Source organism: Hippopotamus amphibius, chromosome 2 (assembly GCF_030028045.1).
Source record: "Hippopotamus amphibius kiboko isolate mHipAmp2 chromosome 2, mHipAmp2.hap2, whole genome shotgun sequence".
NCBI lineage: Eukaryota > Metazoa > Chordata > Mammalia > Artiodactyla > Hippopotamidae > Hippopotamus > Hippopotamus amphibius.
The window spans coordinates 53,104,562-53,120,760 of record NC_080187.1 but is presented as its reverse complement, the minus strand read 5'-3'; the positions used below and the strand labels follow the sequence as shown (position 1 = coordinate 53,120,760).

The 16,199-nt window shown below is 42.0% G+C and overlaps 1 protein-coding gene across 1 annotated transcript in view; it reads right to left on the bottom strand.

The window, feature by feature from the left end:
• PINX1 (PIN2 (TERF1) interacting telomerase inhibitor 1) overlaps nt 1-15,837 on the bottom strand; it is an 82,156-nt gene extending 66,319 nt beyond the window's left edge. The window contains exons 1-4 of the mRNA XM_057720029.1: nt 15,706-15,837; nt 10,980-11,089; nt 9,170-9,262; nt 7,387-7,465 (exon numbers count right to left, since the gene is read on the bottom strand). Coding sequence (XP_057576012.1) covers nt 7,387-7,465; nt 9,170-9,262; nt 10,980-11,089; nt 15,706-15,724 — 301 coding nt within the window. The 5' untranslated portion in view covers nt 15,725-15,837. The remainder of the gene's footprint in view (nt 1-7,386; nt 7,466-9,169; nt 9,263-10,979; nt 11,090-15,705) is intronic.
• Nucleotides 15,838-16,199: the final 362 nt, after the last annotated feature.

Below are 16,199 nucleotides of genomic sequence, written 5' to 3'. Positions count from 1 at the left end.
ACTGAAGCAAGAGAGGTAAAATAGGCCCATCGAGGAGGTGACTATGATGGAACTGGAACCCAGGCAGATTTGCGTGAGAGCACACCTCCTTAACCTCTGCACTGTGTCCCCACGGAGCTGCAATCACACTTCAGGGGATGTGAGAACCTCCTGGGAGCTTCGCCACCTTCTGAGCGCACAGCCTTCCCAGAGCAAACCCAAGCCCAGACAAGTCTTAGGGAAACAGTTTCTGCCTGACTGTCCACATGCATACTTTCCTAAAGCTGCTCTGTTCTGTGTGGATGCATCAATCTGGACCTCCTTCTTCGCTTCTCCCCAAGTCCTCCTCCCACTTTACACAAGAGGAGCACAGTTCTCCTCTCACCAGGATCAATAAGGAATAAGCTGCAGCACTGGTATCAGGGAGGCATCCTTTAATCAAAGCCAAGAACCCAGCACTTCCAAAAGAGTTTTACTGTTCTGATAATTATTTATCAAAATTCATATTTCCTGGTTTTGTTAATTATAATCTACTAATTTATAATGACAACTTAATCCAAAGGAAAACTATTTACACTTAGGCCGTGGGGCTACTACAAGCAAACCAAAAAATTGTATGTATTTGTTTTGTAGCTGAGAAATATGACAGGGTAATGAATTTTCAAGCAAAAAGATACGTTAACATATTATAGGATATATACAATGGAGATATTTCCGAGGAAAAGAAACTAGGAAATATAATATTTTTGAATATGAAAGGACTTATTTTCCCATTTCTATGTAGATGACCATGGGTATCACATTGCTCTGGTATTTAACATCCACTGGATACATTTGGGACTGATGGAATGCTTTTGTTTTAACATGCCAATATTTCCCAATAGGCCAGATACTATATTCTTTGTAACTATTTAAAGCTGTGATTAAAAACATTATAGATGTTGATCTAAAACTGTGCGATAGGGTATATTGTTTTTCGAAATTCCCTTAGGGGCTCTGAAAACAAAAAAAATTGGAGATCCTGTTCTAAACCACACCTTTGTGGATGACAGGTTATCAGCAGCCCAGTTTATTTCCAAAAATATCTAAAATCACAAGGGACAAAATAACCTGACAGAAGTAAAAAGCATTTCTTAAAACCATGATATAAGTCCACCAAAAAGCTGAATTGAGTCTGGGAGTAACTAACTGAGACAGGATAATTTTTAAAAATGAAATTTTAAATATAGAGATTTTTGTATCCCACAAGGGAATTAAGGGCTTTCTAGAATCTTTGCAAGATTCTATGAAGAAAATAGTATGGAATTTCTGTTTCACTGAAAGGCAAACTATATTAACACGGTAAGCAATCTTAAGGAACTAAAAATATTATTATAGCAGAAGAATTTGTTACTAGGTTATTGTGTCATCTACTTGTCAGCTTTAATTCAAGTAATATGACCAAAAATACATTTGGATGCAGGTACTGTATTTACCAAAGATGACCTGGCAGAAAAATAATCTCAGCTCTGCACGTCCATTCCCTGGCCAGGTTTTCCCTTAAAGGCCTGGTTAAAGTATACTGAGCTAGACAGTAGGCAGAGCTAACAGCACGGTCCTATGGCAGGGATGCAGCACCCTCTAGTGGTCTTGAGGTGGAAGTTAACCTATAGATTAGTAACCCTCTGTTAATGTTTTACCACACTTCTCTGTCTTATGCAGAGAATGAAAGACTCAGCCTGCACAGATGAACCTGTGGACGGGGCTGCACACAGACAGGCACCACCACCTGAAGTCTGTTATGCACTTACCACCTTCCTGACAATAACACAGGCTTCCCCGAGTCACTTTCAACACCCCTGATCATGCTTTCGGGAATCCATCAGGAAGGCCCTGCTACAGTGACTGTGCTCAACCTGGGCAATCAGAACAAAGGGACCTGCCCCAAACCAGAGTTTTCATGGCTGCTACAGTGGCATTTCTCAGTTAGAAAACAGTAATCACGATACCATCAAACTGGAAAAAAGTAACTTTCCAGCTAACTGTCAAATCTCAAAAGCAAACTGCTCAAAAATTTGTTTTCTCTTTTCCATAGCTCTAAAAATGAACCTCATAGCTCCTTCCTTTACAGAATTCCAGAGCTGATATTTTCTAGGTCTCCCTATCACCTGAAAAGTTACAAAGTATTCTCTAACTCAGTATACATCAAACGAGAAAGTTATGATACCAAACAAGGTGAGAATTTTCCCTGTTCAAGAATGAACCTGTGGGGACTTACCTGGTGGCACAGTGGTTAAGAATCTGCCTGTTAATGCAGGGGACACAGGTTCAATCCCCAGTCCAGGAAGATCCCACATGCCGGGGAGCAACTAAGCCCATGCGCCACAACTACTGAACCTGTGCTCTAAGCCCACAAGTCACAACTACTAAGCCTGTGTGCCACAACTACTGAAGCCCATGTGCTCTTGAACCCTCATGCTACAACTACTGAGCCCACACGCCACAACTACTGAAGCCTGAGCACAGAGAAGCCACCACATCACAATGAAGAGTAGCCCCCACTCGTCACAACAAGAGAAAGCCCTGTGCAACAATGAAGACCCAACGCAGCCATAAATAAATAAACGAACGAATGAACGAACCTGTGGATGCCGCTAAGTAAAATAACCCAGACTCAAAAGTTTCTGCCTTCATGACTGTGGTCATGGTAAAGGCCACCTCAAGTCTGACACCTTAATCACGTCACTGACTCTGTTTAGGAAAAGTGATGGCCATTTATACAACACCAGATATTCACTAAGGTAGACATTAATTCCTGATACTCAAATGACTGGCATCTGCTGCTCTTTAGTTAACCTTCACTACAGGTTTAACATGACATAAATTACACTTGCCATGTCTTACCTCAAGTCCACCAGAAAGGAGCCCATGCAATTTTCAGAAATCTTTTGTCACAAATATCATCATACGTAGGAGTACCTGAAGTCGGTACAATCAGTTACACAGCAAACCCCCTGTAATCACCTCCAGGATTAGACAACAGAACACTACCTCATCTAGAAGCATCTGGCACAGTTGTGCTCCTTCCTTCTCTAACAGGGCTTCTCAACCTCTGAACTGTTGCCTTTTGGGCTGAATAATTATCTGTTAGGGGCAAGGAGGAGAGGCACAGCTGTGCTATGCATTGTAGGATGTTTAGCTACATCTCTGGCCTGTACCACTAGATGGCAATCACATCCCTGACTTGTGATCACCAAAAATGTCCACAGATATCGTGAAATACCCTGAGGGTGGGGGGGCGGCAAAATCACCCCCCGTTGAAAACCATTGTCCTAACAGTAACCATTACCCTAATTTTGGGGATAACCACCCTTCCCCTTGCTTTTTGTTCTGGTTTTAACCATTTTGGAGGCAGAGGGGGTAATAGCCATAGAAAGTGCATAAAGCACAATGTACACCAATACCTGTGTAACTTACCAACCAGGTCAAGAAACAGAGCATGAATATCAGCCCAGAAGTTCCCCATGAGCCCCTTCTCGATCCCAAACCCCTCCCCCTCCCCATCACTATTATGACTTTCATAATAGAGTACTCACTTCCTTGGGGTTTAAAGTAATTTTACCCCAAGTCTGACACCTAAATATCAGCCTTTTGCCTGCCATTTGAAGTTCTATGTAAGTGGAATCATAATGCCTGTTATGTGTCCCACTTCTTTCAGTCTACACTGAGGTAATGAGATTCTTCTACACCAGAAGCAAACTATAGTCTATGGGCCAAATGCAGCCCACCACCTGCTTTTGTAAATAAAGTTCTATGGGAAAATGGCTACATCCATTTGTTTATATATCGTCTCTTGTTGCTGTCACACTCCAACAGCTGAGTTGAGTAGTTGTGACAGAGACACTACAGTCGGTCTGCAAAATATTTCTACCTGGCCCTTTGCGGAGAGTCTGCAGACCCCTGCCCTATACTCTCACGTGTAACTGTACTTTACTCTTCATTTCCTTGCATTTACAATCATGGCCGTCTACTTTCCCATTCTACTGCTGGCAGACATCTGGGTTATCGCCAGCTTGGGGATACTGCAGATAGTGTTTTAAGTATTCTTTCCCTCTGACTGAAGTATTTACATCCTTGAAAATTTCCTTTATTTGGGGCCTACTGGTGGTAAACTTTTTGTCTGAAGATTTATTCTTGAAAGGTGTATTTGCTGAATATAAAAGTCTAGGTTCTCAGTTATATTTCCCCCAATATATTACTCCAATGTCTTTAGCTCCCATTGTTAAGAACTCTGCTTTCATTTATTACTGTTGCTTCTTTGAAGATAATAAGTATACTGTCTCCGGCTGCATTAAGAATCTTCTCTCTCGCGCGTGTGTGTGTGCGCACTGTTCTACTATGATGCTATGTTGTCACATCTGTTATTACATTTCCAAGTGAAGACTTTTAATGTAATCTGCATGGATTCTCTCAGTCTTCTGAATCTGTGGATTTGCTTCATCACCAGTTCTAGGCAGTCTTCAGCCCTTATCTCCTTAAATATTGCCTGTTCCATTCTCTCTTCTTGTGCTGCTGAACTTTTATTAGATATTAGATTTTCTCACTTTATCCTCCATCTAAACTTCTATTACATATTTTGTCTTTTCCTTTTTCACACCTGCATTACATATACTATCTTCTTCTAATCTACTTTCTATACTTTCTTTAGCTGTTATTAAATCCAATAGCACATTCAGTATCCAAACCTGTGTATGTTGAAGCCAACTAAAGTCACCAATAATGCAAACTTATAAATACCTGATGGGAAAGAAAAACCTTAGGAAACAAAGAGATTTAGGTAAATTTTCAAATAAATCCCTCGAATCTTTGCTACTCTCAACTATTCAGGAACTGCAAAAATTGGGGGATCCAGTTATTTCGGTATTCATATCTTTCTCTTGTATCCTTAGTCTTCAAATGATACCATCAAGAAAGTGAAAAGACAACCCATAGAACTGGAGAAAATAAAAGACTTGTACTTGGACTATATTAAAAATTCTTACAAGTCAACAATAAAGACACATAACACAATTAAAAAATGGACAAAAAACCTGAACAGATATTCTTCCAAAGAAGACACATAAATGGAAAATAACCATGTGAAAAGATGCTCAACATGATTAGCCACTATGGAAACACAAATCTAAACCACAATTAGATACCACTCACACCCACTAGCATGACTATAATCAAAAAGAAGATAACAGAAAGTGTTGGCTGAGATGCAGAGACATTAAAACCCACATACGCTGCTGGTATCACCCAGCAATTCCATTCTAAGTATATACCCAAGAGAAATTAAAATATATGTCCACACAAAACCCTGTATGTTAATGTTCAAAGCTTCAGTATTCAAAACAGACAAAAAGTGGAAACAACCCCACGTCCATCAAATGATGAATAAACTGTAGAATATCCATAGAGTGGAAAATTATTTGGCAATAAAAAGGAATGAAGGACTGATACATGCTACAGCAAGGATGAACTTTGAAAACATTATGCTAAGTGAAAGAAGCCAGTCACAAAAGACCACAGGTTGCGTGATTCCATCTACATGAAATATCCAGAACAGGCAAATCTTTAGAGACAGAAAGCAAATCAGTGGTTGCCTAGGGTGGATGGGGGAAGTGGGGAATGAATGCTACCGGGTACAGAGTTTCTTTTGCGGGTGATGAAATGTTTTAAAATTGGTTCTGGTGACAACTCTAAATAAACTAAAAGCCACTGAATTGTACACTATAAATGGGTGAACTGTATGGTATGTGAATTGCAGGTCAACAAAGCTGTTAAAAAAATCCAGCAACTTCCTCCCCCAACACCCCTCCACCCCCAACCCTGACTCTTAGCTGGTTCTTCTGGGTTTTTCTTACTCCATATTTCCAAATAATATCTTTACGTTGCTATTTCTTACCAATTTTCAACTGACTTCTAAAAACAGAACTGAGGAACAGGATGCAGTTTTAAATTGGCAACTGAGTGTGGACCTTGTTGAGAAGGTGCACAGACGCTATCTGGGGGAAGAATATTCTAGAGAGAGGGAGGAGCTAGTGCAAAACCCGAAGGCAGGAGCATGCTTGGTGTATTCACGAACCCGCACAGGAGCCAGTGCGGTCAGGATGGAACTGGAAAGAAGGGGAGGGGTAGGAGACCAAGTCAGAAAGGGAGAGGGTGCACGTGGTGTAAGGCTGCGAGTCCACTGCAGGGGCTTCGGCTTTTATCCTGAACGAAAAAGAGGAACCAACGATGGTCCTGAGCAGGAGCAGTGCAAACAGACCTAACACTTTAGCAGAGTCACTCTGGCTATTAGGCTGAGAACACACTGAAGGAGCCCCCAGGTGGACAGAGGAAGAGCAATGTAGAGCAGTGGCTCCCTGTCAGGGCGCTGTGCCCAGGGGGCATCTGGCACTATCTGGAGAGATTTTTGGTTGCCACAACTAGGGGGAGGGGGTGCAGTGGCATCTAGCGGGTCGAGGTCAGGGGTGCTGCTAATCATCCTAAAATGCACAGGACATGTCTCACAGCAAAGAACTGTCCAGCCCGAAACATCAGCAGCGCCATGGCTGCGAAAGGCTTTAGAGGCTCTTACAATAATCCACGCAAGAAACAGCAGCTGCTCAGACCACACTGGCTACAGTGCAGGTGACATGAAGCAGTCAGGGTCTGAATATACTTTACAGAGAGAACAAACAACATTTCCTAGTGGACACAGTTCTTTGGCTGGAACAACTGGAAGGATGACGTTGACATCGATTGAAATGGGAAAACAGGTAGTAGGGTATGGGGGTCAAACAGTTTGCAGGGTGGGGGTGGGGATGGGGGTGGGGAAAGTGCAGAACTGGAGTCTGGACCTGTTAGGGTCCAGAAGTTGATGACACCCTGAATGAAGATATTGAGCAGGGGGTTCAGGAGAGAGGGTAAAGCAGTAGAGAGAAGTGTGGCAGTGATCACCACACATCCCCCCAGGAGACCGGATGGTATAGTAAGAGAGTCAGTGCAGATGAAAGATGAGAGAGGGCCAAGGCCTGAAATGCAGGACCCCAGACACTGTAAGGCTTAGATAAGAGAATCGCAACAGAGAAACATAAACTGAATAAAAGATTTATCTTGTCATTCTCAAACTCTTAATGGGGCAAAAAGCATTGCTGATGACTAAGGTTAATTCAATGAGAGTACCCCTAAAATATAATGACTATTGTGATAGTCAGAATATCTATTCTGAAATGACTATCTGTGAATAGATAATGGCTACAGAAATGACTATTCATGACAGCTGCAATCAATTAACTTTCAGCTATTGGATGCTTACAGCAAAAAGACTTGATGAAAATATCTTAGATTGAGATTATGTCTTCTCTAAATCTAATGGATAAAAAGCAAAGGTTTCCCTACCTGCTGTTTCCTGCCCATGGCAAGTGTTCAGTTCAGCCAGAAGCTGGTTAAAATCATCTTGATGAGCAATCCAGTTGTCCTGAAAATACCAAAAAACCAATTAGAGGCAAGCCTGTCATTACCTAGGCTAAGATATATATTGAAATCAAGGATATCTGGTCGCTAATGTGAAGTTTTAAATGTTTCACCAAAATATTATTTTATAAATTTGAATGAAGAAGAAATAGTATAAATTTAAAATGTAATTTATCTACATTAGTACTAAAAACAAGGATCTTGGAAGCTTAATCCCTGATTTCAACTGTAGATAACGTATTAACTTATAGTCAAATAATCAACAGGCAACATGTGTGCTAAATGTTAAAATAAAGCAAAATAAAAAAATTTTTTCTCACTAAAGGAAAATTATGTAGGTCAAAGGAAAAAAGCAGTGATAGATTTGAGGGCTCTCTTTGCTTGTTTGAGCTCAAAATATTTTGCCCAATTCTATTTGCTTGCATCCACCCCAATTTTAGAAAACATCACTGGGGAAGGGAGGAGGAGGGAATCCAAGTTCCCTGAATCAATCAGCACCCACTTATAAGTTAATAAGTTCACCATAACAAAGAGAATCTGGCTTTAAAAGAGACTGAACATCTTCAAAGCAGTATATACCTGTGGGAAGTAGGGTTTCACTTTAGGAATTTGCCTCATGCGCACTTTTTAAAGAATGCTTAAGGTTAAGGCATATTGAATAGGTTTACTGGGCAATGCTTGTCCTAAAAAATTACCTATATTTGTATACCCACCTCTCAAAAACTACCTTCAAAATCACCTCTTTTTTAAAATTGTCCAAGGTGTGTTTATTAATTGATGAAAATACAGAAGATATCACTAAACATTCCTTCTAGTAAGTGTGTGACATTCCAAACATTTTGAAGTATTGGTCTTGGATTTTGTCATCAGAAATAGTTACAGCATTCCCCACCCCCCCCTTTCCAGTTTTACTGAAATATAATTGACATATAACATTGTATTAGTTTTAGATGTACAACACAACGTGTATATGTTAAAACCCTTCTTCAGTGGTTTAAGATTTTAGCTGTTATCCCAAACAATTTTAGCTACTCCAGTCCACTACTCAGAACTACTGAACTAAGCAAAGTAACCCAGTTTATCTAAAGTAATTCCCCAGATTTCCTACCAGATTCTGTTGGCTGCAAAAACGTAAGAACAAAGCTTTCAGCTTAGATCCTTTCTAAAATGAGCAATGATACTGAAGATGAAAGGCAGGGTAAGCCATGACCTTTAATTACAGGGTCGTGTTTTCAAACTGTCAGTGTTTAAGAGGAAATGTGAATAAATTCAACTGCTACACACCAACAGTCAGAAACAGACAACGGGACAGGAAAAGCATATCACTTTCTTGCGGTATTTCTGAAACAAAATGCCACCAATGTTAACAATATAAGCTAATATTACAACACGGGTAAAGATGAAAATTCCTCTCTGTCCTGAAATGAATATTTCTCTAAAAAGAATACTTTATGCAAAGTTTGGCAATAAAGCTACTTTGGCTCTCTTATGCATAAGTAAAGAATCCTATAGGGCAATGAGGCAAAACAACAGCACACTACATGGTGCCCAGCAGCTTAGTTACGGGCTCCTTACTTACTCAAAACATGGATGATACACGCTTGAATGGCTTAAAACTGATCAGTCAATTTGATTGGGTTAAATTTTTTACACTGACAAAAATATCAATTATGCAAGGAAAACCCCCAGCAGACACGCTGTTGCTCACTTCGTTATTGATCGTAGCTCCTAGTCCCAGGTGGTTATTTTTAACTTGAACTTTAATATGATCTGTGGCTCCTTGCTCCTGAGCCCCTAAACCCTGTGGAGATTAACACAGAGAGTTAGCATTTTTATCAGGTACAAAAAGAGATGATCTCTCTCTTCCTTCATTAACTGTTTGATTAATCATTAAACATCTTGGAGGCACTATCTTTGCCCTCAAAGAGGGCATAGCTAATGGATTCTTACAAGACATGTCTGTAATACCAAGGATGCACTTACAATAATGAATGCCAATTCTTCAACCCGAGACCCACTTCAAGGATTATGGACACACTAAGGAGAACACGCCTTTCTCTGATGCTCAAAAGCAGAGTGCCACTATCAAACTAACAGAAGCCCACCAGAGGCATCACAAGTCTATGGCACTTTCCATTAAATAATTTTACAAAATAACACTGAGGAAAGAGACTCCAAGTCCCTGCATCATTAACACTCATCTGTAAGGAGTCCCAGAGCACCTGGTGTACTAAAAGGCACCCAAGGTGGCTCCAGCAGAGTGGATGGAGAAAAAATACGATGATTTAAAAGGCCAGACCTTAAGTGAAGTTATAGGAAGAGTCTGGATATTATTTTTTAAAACAATGAGAAACCACCAAACTTTTAAGCAAAGGAATGACATGGTCTAATTTATTTTAAAAGCTCATTATGGCTGCTGTATGGCAAATGGTCCAGAGGAGGAAAAGAAGGGAGTCAGGGAGGCAGCTGAGAGGCTACTGAGTTGATCAGGGCAAGAAATGGTGGTGGCTGGTCCAGAATGGGGCCCCGGATAGAGAAGAATGATGACTGGGGACTCAGGAAGTGAGAGAGGTCGAGGAATCAAGCACGACTCCCCAGGTTTCTGCCTTAAGTAAGCTGATAGGGTGCCATTTTCAAAAACAGGGGAAACGAGAAGAAAAAGATTTGGGGGGATCAATAGTTTTATAATAAAAATGATCAACTTGAGATGCTAACTCAAGTAGAAATGCCAAGCATGCTGATGAATTTATAACTTCGGAGCTCAGAGGACAGACCTGGATCTGAACTGGATACAGAAAAGTGACAGTTCTCAGAATTTAGATAATTCAAAGCATGGTAGGGAATGAATGAGCTCACTGGAGCAGAGGACAGAAAAGGGCCCAGGGCCGAACCCCAAGGAATTCCAAAGCTCAAAGGTCTAGAGGAGGAAGAGCCAGCAACAAACGTAGTAGAGGCTGGTAAGGCAGAAGGAAAAATCAAGAGAGGGCAATATTGTGGGAGCCAAGACAGTGGCATTTCAAGGAGCAGTGGTCAATTACATCCAATGCTGCTAAGGGATACAGTAATGTGAGAACAAGAAAGGGTCCACTGGATATGGCAAAGATCTTTAAAGACCATGACAAGAACCATTTAAGTGTAGAGATATCAGCAGAAGTCCTATTTGAGTCAGGAATAAATAGAATGTGAGGAAAAGGAGAAAATGTGTAGTCTAGCTATAAGGGTGAATAAAATCTTACTCCAAGCAATATAAAACTCTGATGGTTAAGTATGATTCCAAATGCAACTAATTAAAAGGCACCATCTATGAAAATCACAGCACATTAAACAATAAACAGAGATAGCTGACATTTATGTTCAATTTTAACTTTATCATCACAAGGTCATTACAATTTAGTTATTTCTCCAAAATCACTTATCAATCCAAAATAAATTTCTCCCAGATCTCCTAAGGAAGATGTATTCCCCTGATCTTTAATCTCTCTGCATGGCTCCAATTTCTTTGCTCTTCTCCAAGATACCTTTCCTTTAGACCACCCCATCTTCTCTAGCATCCTCTGGCCAAACTTGGAATCATCATTACTCCATGCAGTGTTTCTTGGATCCACAGCCCACTTCTGCTTCCGCCGACCTGTAAATCACAAAGTACCTCATCAGCAACTCATCTTTCGAACCTGGAGAACACCTCACAAATACACACATACCTAACACATACACACAATACTTGGGTAAATACAACATACCTTATGTCTTATTAGATACAGATACCAGATCCAGCATTCAATGGGATAGTTATCAGCTTGGCTCATTTATCCTGGTTTCCCCAATAACTGTATATTCTGAACATACAAATTGACCTTATAAGATTAAAATAAAAATGTTCCACCCAAATGTGACAAACTGAAATACGTGATGTACCATCAGCTGGGCCTTCCAATTCAGCGATCGGCAGCAACCTAAGGCACCTGTGACACCAGTGTCACCATCACCAGCAGCAGTCATTACAGACACTCATTAAGTGCCAAATGCCATCCTATATTCTCAGGTTCAATTTTCACAGTAACCCAATGAGGAGAGATAGTCTTATCTCCACTTTTCAAATAAGAAAATCTGAGGCCTACAGAAAGAATGTGCCTAATGCCCCAAGCAAAAACCAGAGCCTTTATACAAACCAAGGTCCTGCTGACTCCAAAGCTTATATTCTTAACCCACAGCATACAAATCATGATCTTGGGGAGAGTCACCCTCCATTCACCCTACAGATACTAATCATCCCTTCTCAAAGAAACGCCCTAAAGCCATATGACTCCTTCTCTGAACTCACACAATAAATTACCTGCTGCTTTTTTTGACATCTAATTAGCATTCTTCTGTATTATGGCTGTTTATATCCATCTCTTACGTTTGCTATTACACCATAATCTCCTTAAGGCTGACATCCATGTCTTATTCTCTCTTATGCTTCACTGCAAGAAGTGAAAAACACTCTGCCCATAGCAGGCATTCAGGAAAAGCGTGAATGAATGTACGAATGATTGAGAAAGAAAAAAGGAGGGAAGGCTAAGAAAGGAGACAAGAAAAGAGGAGAGAAAAAAAAAAGATAACTGAATTGAGGTAACTGCTTTGAGTCCCTACAAGTTTTTTTTTTAATGCATATAAATAACTGACCATTAGAAACTCAAGTTTATTGCTATAGTTTTAAGGAAAATTATGGTAGAGAGAAAGAACTCCAAAAGTTTATTAAACAAGCACATGAAATCCAAAAGTAAACTGTGGCCAAGTGGGGAATCTGGAGGTCAAGGGTCACCATCATTCACCTACTGCACCAATGGAAGCAGAGTATCTCACTGTCAACAGCAGCTCATGCCTGAGCAGTCTCCTAACAAATAAAAAGTTAACACACAACCTCCAGTCAGAGAAGCTCAGTGTACTGCATGTAAAACCAACAAAGAGATCCCTAACTATCCACACCCTAGCAAAAATCAGTAAACCTCTACAAGTACACAGGCAGAAAAAGACTACTTACAAAGAAAAACGAGCTAGGCTCAAATTTATAGTGCTTTGCAGGAAGAAGTGACCTCAAAATGCTACATGTGACTAAGGTACCACTTTACTTATCTTAGTAAATACTCAGCTAATGAACAGCATACGAGATGTGCCTTGTTAACCAGGGCTCTCTCTGTAAGGCTGCTTCCTGGTGTGTGTCACAGTTCATGTCTCTACAGTAGTGTCTGCCAGGGATCTCTGACTGGGACTTGTATGGAGGAGACATTTTTGAGAGTGACTGCGCCCACCCTCTGCAATAAAGACGGCATAGAGTTTGTTACAAACGTGCATACACTGGGCTATAATGCTGACACAAGAGACTGGAGAGCCAGTGAGGTCAGCTCCTCTTCCCCAGGAAAATGGCAGGTAGCCTCAACCAACGGAGTGGGCAGAGTTCCCAAACGAGGATGTTAAGTGCCGGGAGGAGCTCAGGGTAGAGTGCCCTGAGTCTGCACAGTCACTCTTCGGCATGACCCCATGACCGGGGTAACCATCCTCTGGTAGGGACTCCTCCTACACGGAGATCTAACACGATACTGCCAGGGTAACCCTAATAAACAACCCTGCACACAACAGCTGCCAGGCTTAATCACTCCACACCTAATACTGTAAGGTTTATGCCATTTACTTTGAAAAGTGTGATGAGTCCCAAGAGCCAGGGGCAGAAGTTTTGTCTTTTATTTTTCTTTCCCCAAAGACACTTTCAGATATTCAAGCACAAAATCTTAATGCAATGACCATTAAAATCCATTAACAATCGTGTTGTCATTTGATTAGAAAATGTAATAATTTTAAGTGTCAAAAACTGGTCTTGAAAAGGAAAGAGTCTATGAAAAAAAGTAGTATCTTGATAAAATATGGGTCTAAGACTCTGAATTAAATAAGGACTGAGAAGTGAGAGTGAGAAATGAAATTCTTCTGTTTATGTAAGCCAGCTTTCTTACTTTACATAGGAGAGAACCAATAAAATATTTGATAACTAAAGAAATGTAGGATAAAAAATGTTTTTGAGAAACACAAAGAAAACTACTAGATTTTTAAAATGGGATAAGCACCTGTGCAGAAGATGAAAGAAAACAAAAATAGTCCACATGGCAAGGGAAAACAAAGGAAATTAGCATACTTATTGAAGTGAAAATGTTCACTAAGGTTAATTGGGGGGAAAAGTAGGTTACAAAACTGTACCTACAGAATTATCCCCATTTTATAAACTATCAGAGAAAATAACTGCTAGGTAGTGAAATGGCAGACTGGGACTTTTCTATATTTCTATTTTCTCATTTTTAAAATAAGAACACCAGACCCAAGTATCTAATAACAAGGGATGCCATAGACATTAACTGAGTAAATTATTTTAAAAGACAACACAAAATACTATATATTATTATGTCTAAGATTTGAAAATTTGGAGTCCTGGTGGGGAGAGAGCAGGAAATATTCTCATGAAATCATGCAATTTGATTGTGGAAGTGATGATTCCACAGACAGCACTTCACAAAGTATGTACATCACTTCATACTTTGAACTATGTTCACGTTCACCATCTCATTGATTTTTTTTTAATTAAATTTATTTATTTATTTTATTGGCTGTGTTGGGTCTTTTTTTGCTGTGCGCAGGCTTTCTTTAGTTGCGGTGAGTGGGGGCTATTCTTCGTTGTGGTGCTCGGGCTCCTCATTGCCTTGGTTTCTCTTGTTGTGGAACGCAGGCTCTGGGCGTGTGGGCTTCAGTAGTTGCAGCACATGGGCTCAACAGTTGTGGCTCAAGGGCTCTAAAGCACAGGCTCAATAGTTGTGGCTCACGGGCTTAGCTGCTCTGCGGCATGTGGGATCTTCCTGGAGCAGGGACAGAATCTGTGTCCCCTGCATTGGCAGGCAGATTCTCAACCACTGAACCACCTAGGAAGCCCGATTTTTTAAGCCAACCTAGTAACGAACATAATCAAAGAAGTTTTTAACAGCCCCAGAAAAACTGATCATGGAAAGAAACAAATGAATAGCAGAGCCAGGGCCAATGTTCCCAAGTGCATGCTCAACTAAGCTTACATCTAATAATATTAAAACCAGAAGAGATCTTAGCCACGCTGGTTATACAGATGAAGAAACAGAGCCCACGGGGTCACACTGTAAAACATACTCCTTTCTGTAAGTCTCTATTTAAAAAACAATCGAAATCTGCTGACCCCATTGACAAGAACGTAAAGATACAGGGGTAACTAGATCAATTTTGTCACCCTCTACCTCAATGAGCTTGGGGTGAATTATTTTCCTCTGACCCTCAGTTTCTGCCCCCTGTAAAATCTGAATGGTGCCTTACCCATCTCGCTTTGTGCTCCCATTCCTCCACCCCCTTAGATGAGAGGATGCGACAGCATTTATTTCATGGAATCGCTGTGCGGTTGCTGCTGGTCTGTTAGATAAGCTGTTTCTGCTCCTCGCTCACTAGACACTTTCAAAGTTACCCGCCGGCTTTTCAGGACCACAGCACGACTGCCATCTGGCGGTTGGCAGCCTTAGCTACAAGTACCGCTCAGAAGTCAAACAGGCTCTCCAGGAGGGAATCAACAAACCTCACCAAGTGGTGGTCAACGCCGAAGGCAAACTGAGGCAGGGTGGGGCGCTGCGGCCAACAGCCCTTCCACAGAAGAGTGCTAGTAACTCCAACCACCAAAGTCAAAAACCGCCACTGTCTTACTTAGAATCACTCATTAGCCCTGCCTCCCGCTAACCTCCTGTGTTTGATGCTTCTAACCCCTTCGTTTTCCTTTTTCTTGATTCAATTACATCTTCGAGGACAGGATCTCACGGCCTGAAGCGATTCTGCTGGCCCAACCGCCTCTTTTTAACCAGAGAAAGTTGAAGCCCCAGGAAGGGAAAGAGCCGGTCCGGGTTCCCACAGCCGGCGCCCTGCCCCTCATTCGAAGCCCCCACTCGCGAGCTCGGGTCTGAGCGTGAGGACAAGCGTCGCAAGGGGACACGCGCCGTCCCTCACCAGCGGACCGCAGCTAACTCTCGGGGAAGGCAGGGCTGGGCACTCTCCGCGGCAGCCAGGGCGGGCCGAGCCGGGCTCCCGGGACCCGGCCCCTTCCCCCCCGACCCACCGCGCGCCGGCGACCGCTGTCCCCGGCCACAGGTTTCGGCCGCCGCGTCACCCGGAACCGTCACCCGCGCGCCCGGTCGGGTCTCAGCACCCAACACTCACGCTCAGCCAGCATCGACATGTCGCCGAGCCTGTGACGCCGCGGGCCTCGGGAACTGAGCAACGGCGGCTACACGGCAGCGGACTCGCGGGGCCGCTAGAACCGCGAGGCTCGCACGCCCGGCGAATTGCGGCGGCCAGGGCGCGCGCTGCTGACGTCAGTGAGGCGCGACTCGCTCCTGGACCGCGCGGCGGCGAGTGGGCGGGACGCGGGCAGCCTGGGACTCTGCATTTGGGTGGATGCTGGGTAGACTAGCAGTTTCTAAGGTTTGTTCCAACTCCGGCATTTCGTGTGTCTATGAAATGTCTATGAGGATAATCCGCTAAAAAGAACTGTTATTAAGTTTGGAGTTTTTTTAAATTACAGAATCTTGGTATTTTTAAATTATAGATACTGCACTTTTAATAAGGAGGTGATTCAATGTAAGACATTCCATCTTAATCTTCAGTCTCATGGCAGACCCGCATGGAGCAGGGCTTCTCAAACTTTAATGTGC